The 14,961-nt window shown below is 42.1% G+C and overlaps 1 protein-coding gene across 1 annotated transcript; it reads left to right on the plus strand.

Annotated features, from left to right (window-relative positions):
- Positions 1 to 9,493: 9,493 nt before the first annotated feature.
- On the plus strand, positions 9,494 to 12,152 carry LOC311316398 (potassium voltage-gated channel subfamily V member 2; the record flags this gene model as incomplete). The annotated part of the gene is made up of 2 exons (XM_084447239.1): positions 9,494 to 10,804; positions 11,838 to 12,152. 2 exons carry the CDS (start codon positions 9,494 to 9,496, stop codon positions 12,150 to 12,152), a joined length of 1,626 nt encoding a protein of 541 aa, XP_084303365.1.
- Positions 12,153 to 14,961: the final 2,809 nt, after the last annotated feature.

The following is a 14,961-nucleotide window of genomic DNA, read 5'->3' on the forward strand; positions in this document are numbered from 1 at the left end:
GTGCGAGCACGATTTATATGAAGACCGCAATTCTAAAATATTTCAATTTATTCTGGCATCACCTGCTTTTACGTTTGATTAAAGTGTATCCAGTATGAACCACATACAAAAACAAAAAACAATATCAATTTAAATAAAACAATATTCTAGATCAATATTTCCGGTTCCTGTATTTTGGGTCATTCCAATCAGATACACGGGGGAGGGAGGAATCTACCATTTCTGTAGTTTCGTTTCTACTTTTTCAAGCAAACATTATTTCGAGACATTAATATTCTGAAGAGCTCTGGCAAAGATATGTCAGGCCTTTTCAGATTATAAGATATTTGTAAATTAGAATCCTTTTGCTAAATTATGAATAAGATTCAAATGAAACATTCGCATAGGCCCTACATAAAAAAGAGGGCACTATTTAATGGTTTTCTTTCTCCTTTAGAATACTTTGCATAGATTTATAAATGTAGGCATACCTATTGCAGGCTACACTAATTTGGTCAAAGAAAAAAAACTGCAATAGGAGGTGATACTTTTTATAGACTGTAAAGTTTGCTATTAGGTGACCGACATCAATAAATCTTTAGTTAGGAGTTACCCACTCTATTGTAATACTGAGGAGTAATCCTTTAATTTCTGTGCATTATGTACTTTCTTGGGTGACAGGTTGGGTAAATAACTAGGCAAATTATAGATGCTGCGCAGCACTGTGCTACACAAAAACTGGTGCAGGCATAGGCCTATATTTTCCTGTTAACTGCTACAGTTAGGAAATGGAACGAGGTTTGAGGTTGTGACATGGCCACAGCTCTTTTCTGTCCTGGCCACACAGTGAACTGCCATCAGGACTGCTAATATTTTGCCATACGCTTAAAATTCACCTCTACAAGAAGTACTAGGCTACCAGGATTGTCCTTCTTAAGCAACTATTGTTTTTTAGGTATTTACTTTTGCACTTTACCTTAAGCACTAGATTATACTCTTAGTCACTTGTTTAAAGGAGATGCAGTTGTAAATTCTGGTGAATAGTAGTAGGCCTACACTGCTTCCTATGGTAAATGCAATTATGTAAGTCACTTTGGATAAAAGTTTCAGCTAAATGACTAATGTAATGCGAACAACCAAATGCATGCCATGCTGTTGCTAACTAGCCAAATGAATCTTAGCTATGTGTTGCTGAAAGTTGAAGATTGACGGTGGATGTCATATTATTGGTTAAAATTGGTTCAGTCCGACTACTGTACGTAAGCACACATTTTGTTTTACATGAAAAACATGATTGGATTTTGATACTTTGGATTTTGAATACTGTGGCAATCTGGGGCCCTCACAGCCCAAAATGGCCGCCTGTGCCACAAAGTGGCCGCTAGCTGTGGGACTGCAGTTCCCAGAACCCCACAGGTTGTGGGTTAGAGAGCTTATGACTACCTGGGCTGATTGTCCACACCCTCCTCAGCAATCAGCCACGTCCCCTCACCAAAAACTGGAAAACCCAGACAGAAGAAGCCTGGTAGAAGAGGGGTGAGGCAGAAAGCATGCTGCCTCATGTGTGGATTTTGTTTGAGATATTTTATTTGTAACACTAAGTTAATTTTATTAAACAGACAACCTCTGGCTATTTTCTGCAACTTGTTTCCCTTGTCTCTGTGTGCCACTGTCATTTTGGCATGTGTGGTATTCTCTGTCCCCTGGGTATTACTTGCTGGGCAATCAAAGTTCTCTCTTTCATGTTTGTGACTGTGATGTTCTTATTAACAGAGAACCCTCTTTCTACAGAAGCCTGGCCATGGGACAGCAGCAGAACCTTTTGGACGATTTCCCACAGTTCTTTGAATGGATGCTCTTTGGCCAGCAGTGCGTGGAAGAAGGTATGTAGTCTGGAGTGAGCACCAGTGGGCCGCTGTGAGGCGTCCTCACTCGTTTTGCAGATCACAGTGACACCCTGAGCTGGTTGAGGATTGTGTCACACTTGTTCTCTCTGACCTGTCCAGCACTGGAGATGATCTGCAGGCACACCCCCAGTTGTTTATCAGAAAGCTCTGGCCTCTCTGGCCTCTCTTTTATCAGAAAGAGAAAAAAGTAGTCTGATTACAGTAATCTGTTACTTTAATCAGTTATCCCAACACTGGTACAGTCCCATGTTGGGCCCCCAAGGCAGGTGGTCTAAAATAAGATCAAATAAAAAAGAATATTTAAGATTATTTTTAATCTTAAAGATTATTTAAAATAATATATAAGAGAAACACACTTTGGTCTTGGGAAATGCGCGCGCACACACACACACTCACACACACAGTACCAGTGAGTTTCAAATTCATATAGCCTGGATCGCATACAAACGTTACGATTCTGTCTAATCCATTTAGACCCTTTTCATTTCATTTCAAACCTTTTATATACTTGTAAAGCACTTTTAACATACACACACACCACTCTCTCTTGCGTGCACACGCACACACATGCACGCACACACACCTGAACTACTTTACCCAAGGTTATATCCATGACATTCGGATTTCGGACGGAGTAGGTGGCAATATTAGAGTTGAGTCTAATGAATAACATGTTTTTCCTTCTTTCTTCCTTTGTTTTTCCTTTTTTTTTTTTTTCTTCTAACCATCCCTCTGCGCCTCCCCTGAATTTATTTGGGGCCCCACAGGGGAGGCCCGCCTCACAGTTTGGGAATGCCTGGGCTAGGCCACACCTGCGAATCGCTTGGTGGCCTGCTGATTAACCGTTGTGCAAGAACGAAGCGGAACCGCTGCTGCACCTGCTGGATGCCCGCCAAATTGGTCTTCGGCTGGCCGCTGGCTGTCCGCCCATAAATCTTCTAGCTGGAACTCTGACTGCCTTAGGAGAAAAGAGTTTGATACAATGGAATACGTCTCCAGTGCAGGCTAATCATTTATTTGATAAGAATAGCCTACTGGATGCAGTGAATTTCGAATGCATAGACTTCGAGTGAAAAAGAACTTCAGGAGAAAAAACGGTCGAACCAAAAATTTATTGAGCAAGTCTAACACAGGGGTCGTAACATAAAAGGCAGTACTAAAAATGGAACAATGTGCATTGACCTTTTATAACCTGGCATCTTGCCAGGAATCACATGACTGAAATTAACATCGAAAGACATGCCCATTAAACACTCTATGGTAAAGTAATTTCTAAATGGTCAGTTCTGGTCAGCTTCTGGTCAGCAAGCCTTGCCCCCCTTAACCCGAGGGCATCCTGCGTCCTTCCTCGTAGCCTATCATGTTACGGAATGTGCTGACTCAGATAAAAACAAAGAAAACTATATTGCTGTGCTGGCTCTCCTTAAATTGTGACAGTTCAAACTGAATTGATGTTTTACAGACTACACAATATCTTATAAGAATGATTACTACATGAGATGAATAAAGATATGAGATTAATGTAATACAGGATAAAAATATAGTACATGGACAAAAGTGATATGATATCAATGAAAATGTGATCGAGCTGTCCGGTCTCAGACATCAAATTAGGTGATAAGCTAAGCACAGCTCTGCCCTTCTCTCTCTTTTCCATTCTCCCTCCCTCCTTCCTTCTCTCTGCCCCCTCATTGTTCCCTAGTCCTCCTGGTCACTGTAAATCCTCTTAAAAAGATTTGGTCTCAATGGCACTGTGGCCGGCACAGATTTTCCGTTTCAAATGTGTCTCCCCTAATAATACTTGTTCCACTGAAGTTCTAACATCGATAAGAGAATGGTGCTTTTTTCATTTCATGTTAAAATCTGCAGCTTGGGATCAGAGCAGAGCTTGTTGGTCTTGAATGTTCATGGATGACTGTTCCTTCAGATCAACAGGTCCTCTTCCTCCAGCCCTAACAGGTCCTCTTCCTTCAGCCCTTACTGGCCCTTTTCCTATGGATGACTGCTGTCTCTGTGTGGATGTACAGGTGCATCTCAGAAAATTTGAATATTGTGAAAAAGTCCATTATTTTCCGTAATTTAATTCAAACAGTAAAACTTTCATGTATTCTAGATCCATTACACAAAGTGAAATATTTCAAGGCTTTTTTGTTTTAATCTTCATGATTCTACAGTATGTTCAGTATGTTCATTTATACACTCAATAGGGCCTACTTGGTGGGGGCTCCTTTTGCACAAATTACTGCATCAATGTGGAGCGTGGCATGGAGGCTTGTAGCACCCGATAATGTAATAATCAACCGATAATGTAATAACGCCTGATAATGTAATAAAAGTTTGACTTAAGTCAATCGAAAATGTAATAAAACCTGATAATGTAATAACTTAACCAATAATGTAATAAAATGTCCTGACTGATAATGTAATACCATTTTTCTGATAATGTAATACCTTATTACATTATTGGTCAAGTTATTACATTATCAGGTGGGTCTTTTTTTTCAAAACTGGTAATGTAATACTTGACTGATAATGTAATAATTTAAAAAGTGAATGAATAATACTGTTAGGGTACTTTGTGGTATACTTTGGCGTACTTTGTGGTACTTGTGGTATACTTTGGTGTGTCTCATGATACTTTGCAGTATACTTTGGGGTGCTTTGAGGTACTTTGTGGTATACTTTGGGGTACTCTGTGGTATACTTTTCAGTACTTTGCAGTACTTTGTGGTATACTTTGGGGTACACAGCAATACTTTGCAGTACTCTGCAGTATACTTTGGGGTACTTTGAGGTACTCTGCAGAATACTTTGAGGTACTTTGTGGTGTGCTTTGGAGTACTTTGCGGTACTTAGTGGTATACTTTGGGGTACTTTGTAGTACTTTGCAGTACTTTGCAGTACTTTGCAGTACTTTGTGGTATACTTTTGGGTACTTTGAGGTACTTTGCGGTACTCTGCAGAATACTTTTGGGTACTTTGTGGTGTGCTTTGGAGTACTTTGCGGTACTTAGTGGTATACTTTGGGGTACTTTGTAGTACTTTGCAGTACTTTGCAGTACTTTGTGGTATACTTTGGGGTACACAGCAATACTTTGCAGTACTCTGCAGTATACTTTGGGGTACTTTGAGGTACTTTGCGGTACTCTGCGGAATACTTTGAGGTACTTTGTGGTGTGCTTTGGAGTACTTTGCGGTACTTAGTGGTATACTTTAGGGTACTTTGTAGTACTTTGCAGTACTTTGCAGTAAACTTTGGGTACTTTGCAGTATACTTTGGGGTACTTTGTGGTATACATTGAGGTACTTCTTTGCTGTATACTTTGGGGTACTTTGCTGTATACTTCGGGGTACTTTGGTATTTTGCAATATTTTGCAGTACTTTGCGCTTTACTTTAGAGTACTTTGCGGTACTTTGTGGTATAATTTGGAGTACTTTGAGGTACTTTGTGGTATACTTTGGAGTACTTTGAGGTACTTGGTGATTATTAGGGCCCTTCAAAAAGGGGTTCAGTATTTTATCTTAACCTATATAGTAGGAGACAGGATTTAATTTAAGACATAGATTTAATAATATGAATTGAAAGCAAAGTGTATGAGGCAAATTATGTGAGGCTGCTGTTCATCAACTATAGTTAAGAGCTGCTATCCATCGACTATATTTCAGATTGCAATACCATAACTCCCCCGATACTCATCTCCAAACTCAGCAACTGTCTCAACACTGGAGACAGTCAACCTCTCACCCTCAACACTGGAGAAAGTCACCCTCTCACCCTCAGCACTGGGCTGTTTCATATCCTCTGTACAAACACGACTGCATAGTTACCTACAATTCCAGCTCAATTATCAATTCACTGATGACACAGCTGCGGTAGGCCTGATCTCCAATAATAATGAGAAGGCCTACTTGGAGGAGGTGGCGTGCCAAACTAAATGTTGTCAGGACAACAACCTCCACCACATATCTCAGAAACAGCTTAAGGGAATTTCTTCACAATTGGACACGGGCTCATTTAAATAAAATTTATTAAGCCTTCACTACATAGGCTATTTTGAGTCTAGACAGAGAGTTTAGGCCTAAACAGCAACCTGACTCTTGTTGGCAGAGGCATACAACGCAAAGCAGTATTTCTAGTTGTACCTATTTTTCTACTTTTTACTTTGCCTATAGTGTGCATATTTAGGAGATGGCGGAAACATGTCACTACTCATTATACTGGTATGATTTTCCATGTGACAGATAACACTTGAATATACTGTGTTGAATAAAGATGCCAAATTCAGCCATAATAGTTTTATATTTATTTAACAACAATAAATAACTTATAAACAGTTATTAACAGTAATTTAACAGAATGTTTATAACAACAGAATATTTATCACTCAACAGAATGTTTGTTACTCAACAGAATGTTTGTTACTCAACAGTATGTTTGTTACTCAACAGTATGTTTGTTACTCAACAGAATGTTCGTTACTCAACAGTATGTTTATCACTCCATACCAGTGAACAGGAAGTCTGCCCCTATTCTACTTGCTATTAACAAATAGAGAAGTATACATAATATGGATCTAGAGAGAGTAAATGTATGTATATTCACGTTTATTTACAGAATGTAGATTTTTATAATCTAGCAGGAATAAATATACAGTGCTGTTGTGCAGAGTATAGTACTGAGTTAAGGACAGAGATGAGCAGAGTGTACTCATTCCGGATGTGGATGGTCTGAAGGTAGAAGCTTCTTCTGAGCCTCTGTGAGTTGATCTTCTTCAGTAGGCAGTACCTGAGCAGAGAGAAGAGGCTGTTGTCCGGGTGGCTGGGATGTTTCAACATTCTCCTGACCTTGGTCCTGCAGCGCCGTGTGATGTCCTGGAGGTGTGGGAGATATGTTCTGCTGACCAAACACTCTCTACAGTGACTTGACCTGCATGGTGTTGCTTCCATAGCATGTTGGTAGTGTTGATGTTCTCAGTCAGACACCCTCTCAATCATGCATATACGGGGATGTTTGTTGTCCATGTCTAGTGATCTGTACATCAATATACTGTACTTGTAAATACACTGTCTCCACAGGGGTCCTACTGCTGTTCAGGCAATTGGCCGCTCCTGCTTCCTGCTAGTCCACTAGAATCGATTTCATCTTCCTGCTTCCTGCTGTAGTCCACTTGCATCTCCATTATCTTACTGACGTTCAGGCGGAGGTTGTTGTCCTGACAACATTTAGTTTGGCATGCCACCTCCTCCAAGTAGGCCTTCTCATTATTGTTGGAGATCAGGCCTACCGCAGCTGTGTCATCAGTGAATTGATAATTGAGCTGGAATTGTAGGTAACTATGCAGTCGTGTTTGGAGATGCGTATGGGGGAGTTATGGTATTGCAATCTGAAATGAAATATAGTCGATGGACAGCAGCCTCACATAATTTGCCTCATACACTTTGCTTTCAATTCATAGAATTAAATCAGTTCCTGTCTCCTACTATATAGGCTAAGATAAAATACTGAACCCCTTTTTGAAGGGCCCTACTAATCACTAAGTATCTCAAAGTACTCCAAAGTATACCACAAAGTACTCCAAAGTATAGCGCAAAGTACTCCAAAGTATACAGCAAAGTACCACAAAGTACCCCAAAGCATACTGAAAAGTACCTCTGTATACCACAAATTACCACACATTACTGCAAAGTATGGGTAAGTACCTCAATGTATACCACAAAGTACTACAAAGTACTCCAAAGTATAACGCAAAGTACCCAAAGCTTACTGCAAAGTACTGCAGAGTACCGCAAAGTACTCCAAAGCACACCACAAAGTACCTCAAAGTATTCCGCAGAGTACCGCAAAGTACCTCAAAGTACCCCAAAGTATACTGCAGAGTACTGCAAAGTATTGCTGTGTACCCCAAAGTATACCAAAAAGTACTGCAAAGTACTGCAAAGTACTACAAAGTACCCCCAAGTATACCAGTAAGTACCGCAAAGTACTCCAAAGCACACCACAAAGTACCCAAAAGTATTCCGCAGAGTACCTCAAAGTACCCCAAAGTATACTGCAGAGTACTGCAAAGTATTGCTGTGTACCCCAAAGTATACCACAAAGTACTGCAAAGTACTGAAAAGTATACCACAGAGTACCCCAAAGTATACCACAAAGTACCTCAAAGCACCCCAAAGTATACTGCAAAGTATCATGAGACACACCAAAGTATACCACAAGTACCACAAAGTACGCCAAAGTATACCACAAAGTACCCTAACAGTATTATTCATTCACTTTTTAAATTATTACATTATCAGTCAAGTATTACATTACCAGTTTTGAAAAAAAAAGACCCACCTGATAATGTAATAACTTGACCAATAATGTAATAAGGTATTACATTATCAGAAAAATGGTATTACATTATCAGTCAGGACATTTTATTACATTATTGGTTAAGTTATTACATTATCAGGTTTTATTACATTTTCGATTGACTTAAGTCAAACTTTTATTACATTATCAGGCGTTATTACATTATCGGTTGATTATTACATTATCGGGTGCTACAAGGCTATCAGCCTTGAAATATTTCACTACATGTGTAATGAATCTATAATATATAAAAGGTTCACTTTTTGAATGAAATTACGGAAAATAAGGAACTTTCCACAATATTATAATTTTATGCGATGCACCTGTACTTCCTGAGGCTGCCCTCCCTCCTGGTCCTGCGCAACTCCAGGACCCTGAAGGGGGCCAGGAAGATTGCGGCTGACCCCTCCTAACCCGGCCATAATCTCTTCGTGCCACTCCCCTCAGGCAGGAGGCTGCGGTTCATCATGACCACGTCTGCACGCCACAGAGACAGCTTCTTCCCGACTGCACACATACACCCACTCGCCTACACATTACACTCTGCATACTCACTGTATATACACTGACTGCACTACTTTTTTTGAACATTGTTCTTTTCTTTAGCTTATCCTTTTTTGCACTAGCTTTTTGTACTTGCCCTTTTGCACTGTCCTGTCTCATCCCTGCACCCGGTCCAATGTTGTCTAAATGTTATGCACCTCGTCCAAAAGCAAATTCCTAGTATGCTGTAAAACTGCATGGCAATAAACAGATTCTGATTCAGATTTCTTGTCCCTATGGGTGGCTGCTGTCTCTCAGCCGTAACTGACTCTATCCTTATGTATGACTGCTGTCTCTCATCCCTAATGGGCCCTGTCCCTATGGATGACCGTTGTCTTTGCCCGTCCTCTCCTCTCAGATCCAAAGCCTTAAATCACAACTCTAATCCCCACCAACAGTATTTTTAACTCCCGTTTAGACAGGAAGAACGGCAATGGGATTAGAGAATCAGTGATGAGGATGAAGCCCCAACTCGCTTGATCTTCTCCCATGCTGAGGGAGACACGTCAGATCTCTGTCCTGCAGTCGGCCGTATCTGCGAGAGCAAGAAAAGCTGTTTGAATAGAAATATTTTGGAATATTGGACTTGTCATTCTTTTACTGACTTAACTTAGTAACTGGGGGAATTTCTGCAACACGTCTCTCTGTTGGCAACCACACTCTAATCTCTTCTCCTGACTCCCTACTGACCTCTGAGCGGGCACTACCATGGATCCTCCTCTGAGGCATTTGAAGAAGAAACTGAAAAAACGTCGCTCCAGTCTGTTTGCAAGCGTGAAGTTGAACGACAGTTTCTCTCACAGCATCGACAAAGAGGAGAGTGCCTTCCCCTTTGCGCAGGATAGCTCTGTTAAAGCATGGACGTCTATGGACAGCCTGGATGGCCCTGTTGCTCCAGAGGCCCGCAATGACAAAAACACCCAGCAGAGGGAGGAGAGTGAGAAACGAAACCGGCAGTCAACCGTCGTCAACATCAATGTTGGAGGGAAGGTCTTCCACATCCAAAAGCACCTGGTCCTCCGCTACCCCAAAACTAGGATCGGGACTCTGGTGCTCTGCACCGACCCCGTCAAACGCCTGACGCTCTGCGATGACTACTCAGTTGTCAACAATGAGTACTTTTTCGACAGAGACCCCATGTTCTTCCACCACATCTTCCACTTCTACAGCAGCAGCGTGATGTGGGTGATGGAGAGCTTGTGCCCCATCCACTTTGAGGAGGAGATGAACTTCTGGGGGCTGCGCATGAAGGACACCCCTCGCTGCTGCCGCATCCTGTTCGAGGAGAAGGTCGATGAGATCAAGGACCACCTGAAGGTCAACCAGGAGCTGATGGCAGAGATCCAGCCACAGCATGATGAGGAGGGCTTCAAGACCATGTTCCTAGGTAACTTCCGCAAGACCCTGTGGGACTTGATGGAGAACCCCTATTCCTCGCTGGCTGCCAAGGCCTTTGCTGTGTTCTCTAGCCTGTTTGTGCTCATCTCCATTGTGGCCATGACCCTGAACACTGTCCAAGAACTGAAGATATACACCATTTACGGGAAGACCTACATGGAGTGCGTGGAGATCTGCTCCATCCTGTTCTTCACACTGGAGTACTTCTTGCGCCTGCTCACTACCTGCAACATCAAACACTTCCTGAAAAGTGCACTGAACTTCGTGGACCTGGTGGCTGTCATGCCCTACTTCCTGCAGATTGTTTTTGAGATGTTCACGGACGCGGAGGACCTGAGCGCCCAGGAGGATCTGAAAACCATGGCCCGCGTCAGCAAGGTCAGCAAGGTGCTCAAGGTTGTCAAGCTGATGCGCATCTTCCGCATCCTGAAGCTGGCTCGCCACTCCACGGGCATGCGTGCATTCGGCTTCACCATCCGGCAGTGCTCGGAACAGGTGTGCTGCCTCTTCCTCTTCATCGCTATGGGCATCTTCACCTTCTCAGCTCTGATGTTCTCCGTGGAGGTGGACCAGCCTGGAACCCCCTTCAGCAGTATTCCAGATGCGTGGTGGTGGGCTGCAGTAAGTAACACAAATCTCGACAATTAAGATGCTATGAAGACGAAATTTTACTTTATCACAACACATTCAAAGTCACACATTCAAAAACACTTTCCATTCCACATTCCATATATTATTTGATTTTGTGTCCTTTTGTTGTGCTTTTTACATATTTCCTAGTTCCATAATACATTTCTGGCCATTAACGGGAGGCTTTTAATACTCTTAGAGGACAATATTTAAGGTTTAGAAAATAATACAACACATTTGATAGAGAAAATATCTGAAATTTGTAATAGGTAGGGTCTCACAAAACTCTCAGTTTGTAATGCACTTTCAGCATCCAACTTTGCATAGGATGACAAAGGGATTACTAAATACGAGCATGTCGTGATCTTTCTTTTGTTGCTCAGTATAATAACATTAAAGTCTTTCAGATCTCATTTCATTTATTTAATGATCTCTCATGAGACAGCATTATGTTGTGTTTAGATATTATCGTCTCTGTATCCTCCTCTCAGGCTCAGAGGGACATACAGCTTTATCCTGCTGCCGACAGCTGTTAACTTGTACCGTACGTGTACGTGTTTAATCCCGCCTAACTCCATGATATGCATTTCGTTTCTAGCCACACACAGGGATTGCAATTTATATAATTGATAAGAGTTGGAAAAGTCCTCTGTCCTCTGGAAGTTGAATTTGTCATACTCAGAGGACGTTTCCACTGCTTTAACATAGGTCAAAGGTCATGATGAGTGTTGTAGTCAGCATAATTATTCTTGACCTCTGCCTGTTGCCCTGACCTGACCTCAAGTGCTGTGTGCATACTCAATCTGGCTTCCGGGTAAGGTTTCATTCACATCAGCTCTGATGAAAGTACAAGTGTTTGGTACTCTACATAATGATACCGATCCTACTGAAGAGTATGTGGGAGAACCAAAGCATGACCCTGGCTCCATCCTCCACCACAGTGGGCTGTGATGCCCACCTCCGCTCTGTGCCTGCTGTTCAGAAACGACACTGTTGAACTAACACCTGTCCTGTCTGCCTCCAGGTCAGCATCTCCACGGTGGGCTACGGGGACGTGGTGCCCATCTCCTATCTGGGCCGCTGTGTGGCTTTTGGCTGCATCTCCTTCGGCATCATCCTGAACGGCATGCCCATCTCCATCCTCTTCAACAAGTTCTCCGACTACTATGCCAAACTCAAGGCCCAGGAGTACACCTACGTTGGCGTGCAGCGCACCTTCCAGTTCAGAAAGAGGCTCCGTAGGAAGCTTGACAGCTGCTTTCCGCCTCAGGCTGAAGACTCTGATGAGGAGGTTTCCCCCGGCCGCAGGTCCAGCAGGCCAGGAGCGGGCTGGGACTAGGCTGAACCCTGAACCCTAACCCTAGATGGACCTCTGGGTTGGGGACTAAGACCCCATGCGCCCTTGGCTATTCTGGTCCCGAGGGCGGAGGGAGAGTAAACACGGCCAGAGCAGATAAGCCGTAAGCCTCTACTTTACGCTGCGGTGCACGCTACAGTGGCTGACTCTTTCCTCAGTCAAAAGGGCGGGAATCACCTTCCCCCGCTGTCGGTGCCTGCCAGGGATAACATCTGATGCAGCCAGGCTGTGCCCAACTAACTCTCTAAGACCAACTAAGACATCATCAGGTCCCAGACTCATCAGGTCCCAGTGTTAATAAATATTTCCTATGTTGCACCAGTCACTTTAGGAGCACGGGTGAATTGAATTTGTATTTGCTATTCTGTCTACATATTAAATTTGCAGGACATGTTGCATCCTTTTAGATAACTGTCAGAATCAGTAACTTGTAAACCTCTTTATGTTACTACCTAATTAATGAATTAAGTACTATGAAGTAACTTTATGAACTGTGATTTAATTCTTGGTGGACTACAAAACATGTCCAGGCTGACAGTCACTCTGTGATGCTACTACCCACCAGAAAGCTGCTCAGCAGTGAACAACACAGGACAACTGTGAACCTGAACCCTACATATTTATAATTATATTTCATAAGTTTGTTCCTTGTCATATTCTGTGTAGTGAAAAAAGACTGACATAAACCAGGCCAGGTCTTATATGCGTGGCTGGCTTGTTTCTGTTCAAGACTGGTAGGATGGAATCTGCTAGTCATGCCACTAAAATAGCTGTGAATTGAAATGACATGAAATACAGGGTTTTTCCTGCAGAGGATTTTTTGGCATCCCCCAAATAGATTTTAGTCAGAGCCAAAGGAAAATCACCAGTGCCAAAATGCCAAAAAAAATTGAGAATAAAAATAACAATTCAAATCCTCTCCAAATGTGTTTGATAGCTTGTTTCAAGTGCAGCTCATCCATCTTTCTTACATTGTCCATGGTTTGGACCACTAGTAATCGAGATAATTAATAGACAAGTTATCAGTATCTTAAACATTTTGGCTTCATATCCATTTTGTGTCATGTTGAGAGATTTCCTGTGATCGTCAAAAGTGAGCTCAGTCAGAACGACAGCAAAGAATATAAGCCTATGTAGGCCTGTGGTAGGGTACTCGGCATAAAACTGAGGTTTCCCCACAAAATTGTGTGTGCATCACCCCCAAAAGACCCATTCTGAGCCAGGAAAAACCCTGGAAATAATGTATGATAAATTAAGATAGGTCTTGTCGCCTGGACACATCAGTTCCAATGCTTCCAATGCTAATCCAGCACAATAAAACCGTGATAGCCAGTTAGCTCATGAGCTCAAAACTAGCAGCAGCTTCCATACCATACCATACCATACCACTTTATTTATAGAGCACATTTAAAAACAACAAAGTTGACCAAAGTGCTGTACAAGTCAAACAACAATAACACACAAAGAGCACATTGTAAAACATACGCAGTATATCACATGAAAAAGGACAAGTCTCTTAGGCCATGTCAGAAAAAACGCCAAAGGGTAGCTCGTTCCAGAGCTTAGGGGCTGCCACTGCGAAAGCCCGATCCCCCCTGAGCTTCAGCCTGGATTTGGGGACAACCAGGAGAAGCTGATCAGAGGACCTGAGGGACCTTGAAGGAGCATAGGGTTCCAGTAGTTCTGAGAGGTAGATGGGTGCCAAGCCATTTAGGCACTTAAAAGTAAACAGCAACATTTTAAAATCAATCCTAAAATGCACAGGAAGCCAGTGGAGCGAAGCCAGCACCGGAGTAATGTGCTCTTGCTTACGTGTACCAGTTAGCAGATGAGCGGCAGCGCTCTGGACTAACTGCAGGCGAGAGAGAGACGCCTGACTGACACCAACATACAAAGCATTGCAGTAATCGAGGCGAGAAGTCATAAAAGCATGTATTAGATTTTCAAAAACATAGCGTGATAAAAAAGGTTTGACCTTGGACAGCCTCCTGAGCTGGAAAAACTCTTTCCTACTACAGCATTAATTTGTTTGTCCATCTTTAGGTCACAGTCAATTTTCACCCCTAAATTAGTGGCAGTTGGCTTCACAAAATGTTTAAAAGGGCCTAGATCAGCAGAAGGAAACACATGGGCATTGCTGGGACCAAACACCATGACTTCGGTTTTACTGTCATTAAAACATAAAAATAAGAGCTACCATAACATTAATGGTAGCTCTTAGTGGCTAAAGCAGTTACACTGATGATTCCTGTAATGTTAGCTATATTGCTGCAATTGTTTCAACTTTTGTTGAGCCAACTGACAAAATGACAAAAGTCATTACCTGCTCTATGCATTTCTGCTCTGTGCACTTCCCGTTAGGATGAAGTAAGTAGACCAAGACACGGTGGCTTATCTGGACATCTACTTGACTGAGTCAGCAGGTAGCAATGTTGTTTGTAAATAGTGAAGTGTTAATAGGGCTCCATATATATATACAAGTGCATATATATATGATCTTGATATTATATTCATATGAACATATGAAAGTACAGTTTAGTAGTGGCATTTAGAAGTAAATTGTAAGTAACATTCTTTTCTTCTTAGATAAACTAAGTGTAGGCAGACCTGAAAGCCCAATTGTAATAATATCACAATGATTGTAAACATAGCACTGAACAGAATTAGATAATACACAACTCATGACTTAAACTTTATTAAACACACAGACACACACAGTAAAAGAAGACATACGTTGTAATTTTGCACATGTGCTCTCAGGACTGGCCAGTGGTTGTGACCATCTTTGGAA

This window comes from Borostomias antarcticus (genome assembly GCF_949987555.1).
Source record: "Borostomias antarcticus genome assembly, chromosome: 12".
NCBI lineage: Eukaryota > Metazoa > Chordata > Actinopteri > Stomiiformes > Stomiidae > Borostomias > Borostomias antarcticus.